Here is a 12,317-nt window from a genome sequence, read left to right on the forward strand (position 1 = left end):
TGTGTGACCTTGTCTTCTTAAAGGGGAGCAGATCGGAGCCTATTCATCCTGGTGCATCCTGACAGTCCATTTCCATGTGTCCCTGTTGGAGCCCAGATAGACCCTGAGTGATGCATTGTTGCATAACATGTTTTCTCTCCAGTGAGCTTTAGTCTGGGCTTGAGTAAAAAGGTCCATCCACGTGCTCATGGGATTCCCCAGGGAATGCATCATCCCAGGATTTTCCCTGGAGGAAACTGCAGTGCAGTGTCACCCCCGAGTGTGTACATTCGTTCACTAAGTCCCCAGTGCCTGGCTTTCGTTCAGAGTGTCTGACCTCCAGGGAGCCCTGAGGGTCCCCCTTCCGTCCCTGTAGGGACAACGCTGACTCCGGACCAGTGATGAATATCTTCATCCTGTGAATGAGCCTCTCCATCCCTTTACCTCTCCCCCATTTATCTCCCCTCATCAATATTCACGACGCTGAGGCCAGACCCTCTGGCCAGACCCTGCCAGGAGCATTCCTCCCCTGCTCTGCCCTGGGATTTCCAGAAGGGTTCGAGAAGCGTGTGGCTCTGTCCAGGGACTAAGAGGAAACATACATCTGTCTCTGTCCCATGCTTTCCTTTCTTCCACTGCGTTATTATTATAATTTTATATGCATCTGAGATTTTTTTGAGCTTCAGTCATATTTAATGCTAGTAAAAAGTGTGCTGAACTCTTGGGGCTTTGGGGGAAGGGCATGCCAGTTTCCCTCAGAAAATTACCATTCTGCTGCTGACAGAGTGTGCTTAGGACAAACATACACTTACATCATGTGGCCTGAGGGTCGAGACAGCCACTTCCTGCCACCTTTCCCATCGTTTCCTCGGAGCGAGGCACTGCCCTGGCCACTATGTCGGTGACGGATGGGGCGGGTGGCAGTCCTCAACTCCAGGAATCACAGAGAGAGACGAGGACCCAGCTAGCAAAACTACAGCGCAGCCAGCAAGCTCGGGTTTTCACTAGAGCCTGCCTCCACTCAGCCGTGTCCTGGTTTCTCGGCCTGCTTCCTGGGAGAGCAGGGCGGCCCCGTCGGGTGGCCGTGGTTGCAGACCAGGCCCGCCTCTCAGACCAGAGCTCTGCAGTCTGGGAGGAAGAGGCAGCCAAGCAGAGATGCACTGCTTGTCCAGCCCTGTATCCTGCCCTACTGCCCAAAGCCCTCTTTGGTTTGCGGGACGACAGCCCACATCTGTTTTCTGCTGTTTAAGCAGGTAGTTTCATTTGCGGAAAAAAGCGTCATGGAATCCCTTTTACGTGCACAGCCCTGCTGGCAGGGTTAGAGTTTTGCAGAAATTTAAACCTTCCTCTAATTGCATCCACATGTTTCAAAGTGTGGTCAGTTTTGTGCTTCCAGCATTTGGAGTTTTCTCCATAGCGGCCTGAACTTTGAGCCGTGGAGTCTAAAATTTGGCGTTCAGAGGAAACAGTCCCCTCCCAAACTCAACTGTCATAGTCCCTCCAAGTCCGAGCTCCAATCCTGACACCTCCACAAGCCTCTCTTAAGTATTAAGTCCATATTGGTTTCTCCTGAAATCCTCTGTGTGGCATTTAAATTCCATGCTACTGAGTTTCCCACTCAATCATGTGATTTGTTCATGGGGAAAATATTTAGTAAAAATCAGCCACTCAAAGCGCTGTACTCCAGATCTCTGCCAGTGACCTGAAAGCCACAAAAGTGTGTTTCTTTCTCAGTATGAGTCACAGGGGGGCGTTCAGCTCGTTTCCTAGATGGTGGACCAGTTGCCATCTTGAATGTTGTCACCTGTTGACCAGAGAGAAAGTTCTCCAGGGTCTTGTGTTAGCAGCTAAATACTTTGGCCATGAACGAGATACTTGCAGACAAAACTTATTAAACCACAACTAACTTCCGGTCCCTGCATGAATAAACCACCAATGTCCGTTTTCTTTAGTACATTTATAAAGCAGGGACTCTGATTCTAATTTCTACAAACCCGCCCCCGCTCTGTACCTGGCTCACGGTGGAGATTCGATAGGTATTTGGACAAAGAAATGTCTCTCAGTTGATGATGTGCTGTGCCCATTTAGGGAATTTGTAATAAATGTTTGGGGCGCCCCCTAGTGTTTCTCTAGCACACAGCTTACAAGTTTCAGGGAGGCACCTAATTATAGTTTAAGACCAAACTGTGAACACATTTATGTCTCTCAGAGTGTTGTAAATCTTTTTAACACTCCCCCAAACATAAGACATCGTTCCCAAATGCACCAGCAAAGGGACATCACTTGCTTTTCCTTGTAAATTACTCTTTCCTAAATGTCGCGTTATGAGAGTCCCCAGGGAAGGGTAAGAAAGGGAATCAGGAGGGAGAAGTTATTTTGAAGAATCCATATTGTCGTGAGCACACATGTATACTGTGTATTCCTTTCAAAGTGTATAGTTTTCTCAAAATTTAGAAAAGAGTAATTCCTAAAGGAAAAGCCCCAAAGCAGGTGTTGCCAGAAGTAGGTGGATTCCTGTTCCTGTACTAAAGGGTTCTGGCCTCAGAAAGGTGGACCCTGCCGTCCTCACACGCCTCCCCACCTGCATCAGGCCCCAGCACCCTGACCTTTTCTGGCAAAGCATTTTCACAATTGTGCTTAGATAACAGAGATTCTGTGTGTCTCACCCGTTGGAATGGAAATTCCATCAGGGAAAGCAGGGCGTGGTCCACGGTGGGCGGTGGCCCAGGCCTGGGTCAGCCGTACATCCACGGAGACGGATGCAGGAATAGATGGGTTAGGATGTGCTCTCATGCGGTCCCTCAAGGAAATGCACGCGGAAGAGAAGGAGAAAATGCCGAACCGGACCTCCAACACGGTGGGCCCCCAACTGTTGTCCAACTGGTAAACCCCTGGAGAACTCATTCTTTCCACCCTTTCCAGGAGGCTACTACCTGACCAGCGCCTACGGAGCACTTTCCCTGATAAAGAATTTCCAGGAAGAGCAGGCAGCGAGACTGCTGAGCTCCGAGGCCAGGGACACCCTGAGGCAGTGGCACAAGCGGAGGACCACCAACCGGACCATCCCCTCAGTGGACGACTTTCAGGTACGTGGCCGGCCGGCAGTGGGGACAGACTCCTGCTGCTTCCTTTGTCCTTGGGAAGCAGAGCTGGCTCATGGCGCACGCAGCTCAGGGCACCCGAGGGCCTCCCTTCGTCGGACCATCTGGTGGAAGAGGGATATTTTAAACCACCCTCTGACCTTGTTGTTTCACTTCTCTGTTTTCCTTAAATTAACAGAATATATATATGTGTGTGTGTGGATTTGGCCCAAGTTTTGCTGCCCTTAAGAAATCAGGGTCAAGTTAGGGCAGGATTTCCTCCAGAACGTCCAGCGTGGATACTGCCCACCTGAGCGCACAGGAAGCTGGAAGGAAGGATGCTCTCAGCACAGGTGGCAGATGGGGGACTGGGAGGTGGAAGCAGCCGTGTGAGGCCCTGCACTTGACCTGGTCTCTCTGAGAAGAGGGACACCTCTCCTCTTTCATCTCGCCACCCCCCAAAACAGAAGACCCCAGCATCTCATCAGCAGCGTCAGCTCTGGCAGCTGGTCAGGGCCAGAGTTGAAGAGCGAGCATCTGGGCCAGGTCCTGCCTGGATCCCCTTCCAGAATTTTCTGTGCCCCTGAGCTGGTCCCTGGGAAGGCGGGTTCCCACAGAGCTCGCTTCCTAGAGAGGAGAGGCAGGTTGAGGCTATAGAAATCTCGACCCAACACAGGAACGCTTGATTTGCTCACAGTCTATGAAACGATGAGTAAGTCTGCAAACGTCTTCAGATAATATTTCAAAAGTTTCAAATAGAATTGTAAACCCCGACCGTACTTTGTGTCCACGTGCCACGTGGTGAATTTCCAAGCAGGACAGATTTGCTCCACGTCCAGATTCACCTTCCTTGCCCTTTTTGCCTTTTTAATGCTCTGAAAACACTCAAAAGGTACATTTGGTTTAAAGCCACCCATCGTGGAAAGGCAAGGTCAGCAAGGTTTTCTCCAAGATAGGAAGGAGTGTTCCCAGAAATTCCTTCCCGGGCGCATAAACCTAAGGGGCGAGAAGGCATCCTGTACGCCCCCCACCCCTTGGACTGTTGAAGAACCGTCCACGTGTTGAGCGATTTAGCATCCCTTGGAATGTGGCGACTGTTGGCCATCTGGGGAGGAGGTTCCTAAGGCCACACAGCCTCTGGGGAGAAGCACGGAGGAAGGGAAAGAAGAAGGGCTAAAAACGCATCCTTCCACCTCCCCACCTGCCATTATCCCCTTCCCCTGGTCCCCTCTCTCCATCTGGAGTTTCTAACCTAGAACCCCCAGAGTCCATGCCGTGTGCACACCCCTCCCCACTGGCCTCACTCACCTCAGAGATGCACATCTTCTAAGAACAGACCCAAGATGGGAATTGTCAACACTCAGCTTGGCTGTAGAAGCCAAAGCCAGGAAGCAAAGCTGCACCTGGAACTCCTAAGTCAGAGTCACAGACACACACATCTGCTCACCCTGGAGAGGCAGCACACCTCACCTCAGTGGTCAAGACACCAGAACACTGGCGCCGCCACTCACTCACTATGTGACCTTGGGCAAGTTCCTTAACCTCTCTGTGCCTCGGTTTCTTCACTGGTCAAACAGGGATAGTGTAGGCCTCCTTCACAAGGTTTTTTTTAGGAGTCAGTAAGTAAATGCATACCATGTGCAGGCCATGTGCTGAGGGGGCGGTATGGGAGAGGAGGGGTTGGTGAAGCCGGGCATGTGTGTACCCGAAGGTGCCCTCTAATGTTCCCGTTCAAGAGCGTCGGTGTTACCATCCGTGTGCAGGGTGCACTGGCCTTCCCAAGAGCTCTCTTTTCTATCACCTGAGGAAACCCTCAGGGTAACCATGTAGGACCCCCGGCAGAGAGCCCCACTCCCCATTACTCCTGAGTAGGGCGGCCAGATTTCGAAAAGGGAGATGTATTTGTCTTCTGTCTGAAAATCAGATTTAACTGGGCGTTCCCTATTTTATCTGGTAACCCCACTCCTGAGGAAGTAGAACTGCAGAATGACCCAGGGCCACAGAATCTCAGAGAGCCGGGCAGGAGCCTGGGATGCCCCGCACCTCGTCCGGGCCCCAGGTCTGTTCTGTTCCGTGAAGCTGCTCGCCTGGTACTGCTCACGACGCAGGGCCTGCAGACACCCCCCAGCCTGCAGCCCCCATCTCCACGGCACCGCCCTGCATCTCCCAGGCCTTTCCACAGAATCCACAACCCCTGCCGACTTTCCCACATGGCAGTCAGAGCCACCTTGTGTTGGGCTGAACCGTGTGAAATTGCCAGTGGGGGAGGGGAAGGATGGTCAACCGTCCGCAGTATTTCGTGGTGCAGCCTAACGCCGTCGCCCCTGCTTAGGCTTCATAAAAAGGAGTGCAAAGCGAACGGAACGTGTGCTCTTGTGTCGACATATGTTAATGTGTCTCCTGCTGCTGACTCCTGGCTCTTCTGACATTTGGTTGGTTTTTCAAGCTGGGAATAAAATAAACCTGTCAGATCTGGTTGACACTCTTAACCAGGGATTTCTCAGCCCAGCTTTATGAGAGAGACTGAAGGGTGAGAGCAGGGCTGAACGGACTTCCTCCCGCTCCTTGTGTTGGGGATGAATTAAAGTCCATACAGTTGTGCTCCCCACCATCCCGTTTCACATCAGCCTCTTTCCCTGTACTTGGGGGGCCTCGTGTCCTGACCCTGGACGTCCCGACGAGGCTCACCTGTGAGGCCTCTCCCTGCCGTCCCCAGGCTCACCTGCACCATCTCGCTTCCTCTTCTGACGCCGCCCCTGCACCTCTCTTTCCACCTGCAGAATTACCTCCGGGTTGCATTCCAAGATGTCAACAGTGGCTGCACGGGAAAGACCCTCCTTGTGAGGCCTTACGTCACCACGGAGGACGTGTGTCAGCTCTGTGCCGAGAAGTTCAAGGTGGCCGACCCCGAGGAGTACAGCCTCTTCCTCTTTGTGGACGAAACGTGGCAGCAGCTGGCAGAGGACACATACCCTCAGAAAATCAAGGCCGAGCTGCACAGCCGGCCACAGTCCCACGTCTTCCACTTTGTCTACAAGCGCATCAAGAAGGATCCTTATGGCGTCATCTTCCAGAACGGGGAAGAAGAGCTCACTGCCTCCTAGGAGACACGCGAGGCTTCCCAGCGGTGCATCCAAAGAGCGGAGTTAGGAACCTGGCCTCTGGCTTCCACGTGCTTGTGCTTGCAAAGCAGTCACCTCCTTGGGGTCCGCTCGGTTCAGTGACGGAGCCATCCACAGGCCGACTTGGCCAAGGGCACCTTTAGCCACGACGCCCAAGCACAGTAGCTGAGGTTCATGAAACAGTAGGATCCGTCCTTCAGAGATGGAGAACTGCATCTGATGGTTCAGGTGTCCCGAGATCGTTTGCTGCCTACCCCCAGCCAGGTACAGGGTTGGCTCACGTGTATGTATACGTACTGAGTAAACATTTAAGGTACAAGCTCTTCTCTTGAGTTCAACAGCAGGCGTTTGACAAGACTGTCCGATGCAGTGCATCAAGGACCTCTCAGTTCAGTGGGTGCCTCCATCCTTTCCTTCCTTTCTTCTTCTTCTTCTTCTTTTTTTTTTTACGAAGAGCCTTTGCGTTTTTATATATTTCATAGAAATTTTTATAGCAGTTGCAGGTAAACTGTCAGGATTGGTTTTTAAAATATTTTTGTAACTTTAAGATATTCTATAATTATGCATGTGATTTTAACATTTAATATGCAAAAAGAAATCTCTTGCTGGATTTGAGAGTATTGCATTTTAAAAGTCTCTCTTCTGTAACTGGATGTTTGAGCAACTTTGTGGGGAGAGACTGCTGGGTTTCTTACAGCGATGTATTACTGACACTGGCCACAGAATGCCTTTGGAAATCCAACGTACTGTTATTACCTTGTTCACGCTCAGTGGTATCACATTGTTTTGTGTTTTCACCAAGTGGTGCTGGGGATCAGGAAAGAAATGAATGTAGAGAGAGGTCGAGAGGGAAATACAGACTCTAACAGAGGACTAAGGGGTGGAGTCTGCTGGTTCAGACTCCTTGAAGGAAGTGGGAAAAGGAGATAAAAGGAACCACCTATGCTGAAAATACTGTAAATATGCAGTGAGATATGCAAAATCTGTCCCATGTTATTTGCTTTCGGAAGCAATTTTGAAAACCCCACGAGAGAAAAAAAAAATAAGAACACCACTTTTTTTTTCCTTTTCCACATAAATCAAAACTAACAGCATCAAATTATCTTGGGCAGAAACCATGTATTGTGAGTTTCATTGAGTTAAATAAATGCCATTTGGAAAGGAGTTTGCAAATGCACCAAAAAGCCCGTCTGTGTTGTAGAATGTGTGGCGGAAGTTAAATTTCTGTTTTATGAAACCTGTTTGGGCGGGGCCTGGGGAGGGGCGGTTTGCACAGAGGATGAGGGTCTCCTATCAACATAACAAAGGTAGTTACAAAAACATGTTATTGTACTGTGTAAGGATGCGTAGTCATCTAATTTTGTTGGCTTTGTACCTTGTACCTTTTTAAGCTTTTGCTGTACATCTGGAACCCTCAACACATACTGTGTTGTACTTCCTTTTGTAAATGATTTTTTTAATGGAATTTTGCACATAATACATTGTAATACTGTGCGATAATCATGTGTGAAAATAATTCTTGAAATATTCTTCAGTTGTCTTTTTCCTTTGAGAAGCAGAAGGTGATTTTGCACCAGAGAATGTTATGTAAATCTGGAACCCACGCCAGTGTTTGTGGTTAGATAATCCATAGGGAACAGAAAAGTTGAAATTTTTTCACCAAGCTCATGTTCTGACAGGAGCAGAAGGAAAAGAATGTGTTCTAACCTGAAAGGATTTGGTGTTATCTGGGACAGTCCTTGGCTTAGTTGGACCAAGAGAACATCACAGCTAATCAGAAGAGCCCTGCAGACACCCCGCCCTGGTCTTTTTTTTTTTTTTTTATGTAACCTCTGAAGTGCCCCAGCTGAAAGTTCAGGGCTGTTTCAAAATCAGCACGGCAGAGGCTGGCCTATTCCTGGTGCTTGGCAATGGCTTGATAGGTCCTTGTTGACTGAACGAACTTTCTAACCCGTCAGTAGGATGGATGCTTAAAGATCAGAACTGTGGCTGAGCCGACTGCCTGCTTTGCATATTTACAATGAATTCAGAGTGACAATTCAGTCCCTGTAGTTTAAGGTCATCACGCTCTCCTTGTCCTCCGAAGTCAGTACACTGCTGACTTAAAGCAGGTCACTGTGCCTGAATGGGAGACAGCTGGAGTAAACTTCAGTGAGATCAAAATAGGACGCTAGTGTGAGCAGAAGAAAACATCACAAGACAGCCCCTGGTTTTGTCGTTGGGCAATGTTTCCATGCTAAAGTTACAGCTTCACATGCGTCTTCACTTTTTTCCCCACGCCAACATTTCTCACTTCTCAAATTGCCAGGAAACAGATTTTGGGGCAGTTTGAAGGAATAAGAGGAGAGTAAAAATATACATGCTGGGTGGAGGGAGAGGAAAATGTATTTCCAAATCTAAAAATATAAAAGTTGAATGCCAGCCAGAGGAAAGGATTTCTTTTTTTTTTTTTTTTAATGTTATATGCAGTGCCAAATATTCTCTCCTCAGGGACGCAGAATAGAAATAGAAACTGTTCGAGTAGATCAGTATCGTGTGGAAGTTACAACTTTAGATCTGTAAGGAAACACAGAAGGCAGGAAACCCAACCATGAATGCTTTCATTCATAAATGCGGCTTCACGTCTGCCGGGCATCTCCTACCTCCATCTTTAAGAGACTGGAAATGAGACAGCACTCTGATTATCAACGGCACTGCCTGCTTACTCCCTAAAGTCTGAGAGGAAGGGCTACGTACATGGGACACGGGCATTCTAATCGCCTGGCAGTATCTGATGATAAAATCCTAAAAATCATCATCTTTCAGACCATGCTTGTGATGGTGAATTTGAGACCAAGAGTATTGTTGGTCATTTAGTGAACCCTGATCAAGTTGGAAATGGGAGAAAATTCACATAACATGGCAGAATCCTAAAGGGATCGTAAAAAAGTCGAAGAGGTGGAGGGAGGAAGATTTGGAGAACACGTTCTTGTTTGAAAAAGATGTTTCCCTCCAACGTGGAAGGATGGGTGGCATTTGGCACAAACATTTCCCCCATGGACAGTGACTTTTGTCGGGAAGGTATGCAGGGGAAGTTTATAAAAAATTATTCAGAAAGGTCTGGGCCGATACATTTAATAAAGTAGTACCAAGGGTCTGCCCTCAGACCCCCACCCAGCAGGCACGTGTGCAGGGCGGCAGCTTTGATTGATCTGAAGGGTGGGGGGACGGGGGCCAGACAGCTTCTTGTCTCTCGATGCTAATAACCTAAGCTTCCAGAGTGGAAGTTGCCTGAAAGTTCTGTATGCAATAGACATTTAGAATATCATCATAAGAATGAATCTGAGTATTTCCTTCCACCGAACACAGATCTGCTGTGGTGAATCCCGGACTCTGTCAGCCTGGAGGGGGAGGCGCTCAGGGCCCCTGGCGGGGAGAGGGACAGTGGCTGGGGTGGGTGGGTAGCGGGGACCAGGCAGGGCTCAGCTCTGGGCTAAGGTTTCCTCCCTGGCGTCTATCGGCCCCCGCGGCCCGCCCTCGGTCCCCTGGGGAATACATCACCTCACACAGCTGAAGGCAGTTCCCCCCCTATTTAGCTCCATTCCTTCCCTTCCCTCCCCCAGGACCCTGGGGGGCAGGTTTTAGGTTTTAATGAGCTGGGCGGGCTCTGGCCTTTCCCTGAGGCCTGTCCACAACACACGCTTCTCCAGGCTTCTCCAGTTCTACCGGAGATGCAGGGTGAGCCGGGTGCCACCACCTACACCCCGCCCACCCGGTCTGTCCCCAGGGCTCAGTGTTCGCTGGTCCTATTCCCATCAGGTTCTCAGCTTCGGCGCTTCTTCAGCTCACCTGCAGGCCTTTAAAAGCCCGTAGGCCAGGCTGCCCAGACCATCAGAATCTCTGCATGTGGGACCCAGGCAGCGACTTCCACTGAGACTTCCAAGGTGATTCTACTGTGAAATCGGGGCTGAGAAATACCAGGATAGATCAAGACACAGGTCTTAGGAGAGAAACACACCCGAGAGAGGTAAGACTTTGTCTACAGCCCCTAACGCCTATTCAGTTACAGGTTCTTGGTCTTCCTCGGCTGACTTCAGCAAAAGACCATGGAAAATGTACTTGTAGCATGGCACTGTTCCATGGAAGTAGGAAGCAAGCCACATAGATGATTTAAAATTTTCTAGGAGCCACGTTAAAAAAAAGAAGAAAAACAAATGGGTGAAATCAATAGCACGATATTACAGTATTACTAATCATTTATTTTATTTTAGTAATCTATTTTATTATTTAACCCATGCTATCCCAAATATAATATTTCAACAATTAATCAATCAAAAACATTAGAGGTAATTACACTAATTTTTTTTCATCATCTCCCAAATCTTGTGTGTATTGGGCACTTACGTCACGTCTCAGCAGCCAGATGTCAAATGCTCAGCAGCCACGGGTGACTGGTGGCTGCTATGTTGGAGAGTGAAGTTCTAGCAAATTAACTAGGAATGACTTAAGAAACTGAAAAACTACAGTTATCGGTGCATATAAAATAAAACCACGTCACAGCCTCCTCTCTCCACAAAACACACACATGCGCACTGTCAAACAGGCACCCCGTACCAGCCGAGGTGCTGACGGCATCTCCCTCTTGGCTCCTGCGAGAGCCACGAGGCACTGAATTAATCCATGTGACATCTTAGAACCCGGCACTCCACAGGCACATTGAATATTTGTCACTATTATCATGAGACAATCAACCTCTTCGAGAGAAAACTTTCCACTGCCGTTGTTTGTTTCTACTGACCCATTCACGTTTTTATCTGCTGGCAAGTTTCTTGTGAAAAAAAGAAAGACAGTAACAGGTACTAAGGTTTAATATATATAAACTATATATATCAATATACATATTATATATATATGCAGTTATATATTATATATATTAACTATATAAATCTATATATTATATATATTAACTATATATCTATATATTATATATATTAACTATATATCAATATACATATATATTAACTATATATCGATATATATTATATATATTAACTATATATATCAATATACATATTATGTATATTAACTATATATATCAATGTATATATTATATATTAACTATATATTATGTGTATATTACATATTAACTATGTTAATATATATTATATATTAACTATATATCAATGTATATATTATATATAAACTGTATAATGTATATATTATGTATATTAACTATATGTGTTAATGTATATATTATATATATTAACTATATATGTTTATATATGTGTGTATATATATGTATATATATTTTTATATATATATACATACATATATATGTATACATACACACACACACACACACACACACACACACACACACACACACACACATATATATATATAGGGACGAGATGCCCAGTGTGGGAGAATTAAAAATAAAGTGAATGCCATCCGTTAACTTTGTTGTTGATGATGGTGGTGATGGAGGAGTACAGGTGTGAACTGGGAGGATATTCCCAGTATTCCCTACTGGCCAAGAACATCAAGCAGGGCCGTGGCCAGTGGTGACTATTGCCAAGAGGGGGAAAGGGGAGGAGGGAGGGAGATTGCAGGGATGGCCAGAGTGACATCCTGGGAGGAACCGGCTCTGCCCCGAGGGTGGCTACAGTAGCGCTTCCTAGAAAGGAATGATTGCTTAAGTAAAAGTGTAACTACAGTCAGTGATTATTGCCACAGCTTTTCCTCTTTTAATTTTATTTTTTACATTCACTTATTCATTTAGATATTTATATATACATGTCTGTTATTTAACTGGATTCCTCTTAAATACAATAGGCTTTACCAAAAAGAATAAGGTGTGATTTGATGTGATTTTCCTTATCTCTGATGTCTGTGCTTCCTCTTTCCTGCCAGTTCTACAAATTTTGAGAGAATGGACTCAGATTGCAGTTTTAGTCAATTTTATCTTTTTCACTCTGTTTCTTCAGTCTACTGATATACAATCACGCACAGAACAGAAGTGCATCGACAATGAACTGAAAGAATGAAAAATTGCAAAGAAAAATAAACTGCCCAAGACTCTTTAACCAATCAAAATTAAATACACATGAACTAGCTAGGACACTGGAAAGCTTCTGCTTTTCACAAGCACGTGGAA

At 47.0% G+C, this 12,317-nt stretch overlaps 1 protein-coding gene across 1 annotated transcript in view; it reads left to right on the plus strand.

Annotated features, from left to right (window-relative positions):
* RIN2 (Ras and Rab interactor 2) overlaps window positions 1–7,711 on the plus strand; it is a 102,765-nt gene extending 95,054 nt beyond the window's left edge. Inside the window, exons 13-14 of the mRNA XM_024753735.1 lie at window positions 2,902–3,065; window positions 5,840–7,711. Coding sequence (XP_024609503.1) covers window positions 2,902–3,065; window positions 5,840–6,163 — 488 coding nt within the window. The 3' untranslated portion in view covers window positions 6,164–7,711. The remainder of the gene's footprint in view (window positions 1–2,901; window positions 3,066–5,839) is intronic.
* The last annotated feature ends 4,606 nt before the right edge of the window (window positions 7,712–12,317 follow it).

Source organism: Neophocaena asiaeorientalis, unplaced genomic scaffold (genome assembly GCF_003031525.2).
Source record: "Neophocaena asiaeorientalis asiaeorientalis breed wild unplaced genomic scaffold, Neophocaena_asiaeorientalis_V1.1 scaffold302, whole genome shotgun sequence".
NCBI lineage: Eukaryota > Metazoa > Chordata > Mammalia > Artiodactyla > Phocoenidae > Neophocaena > Neophocaena asiaeorientalis.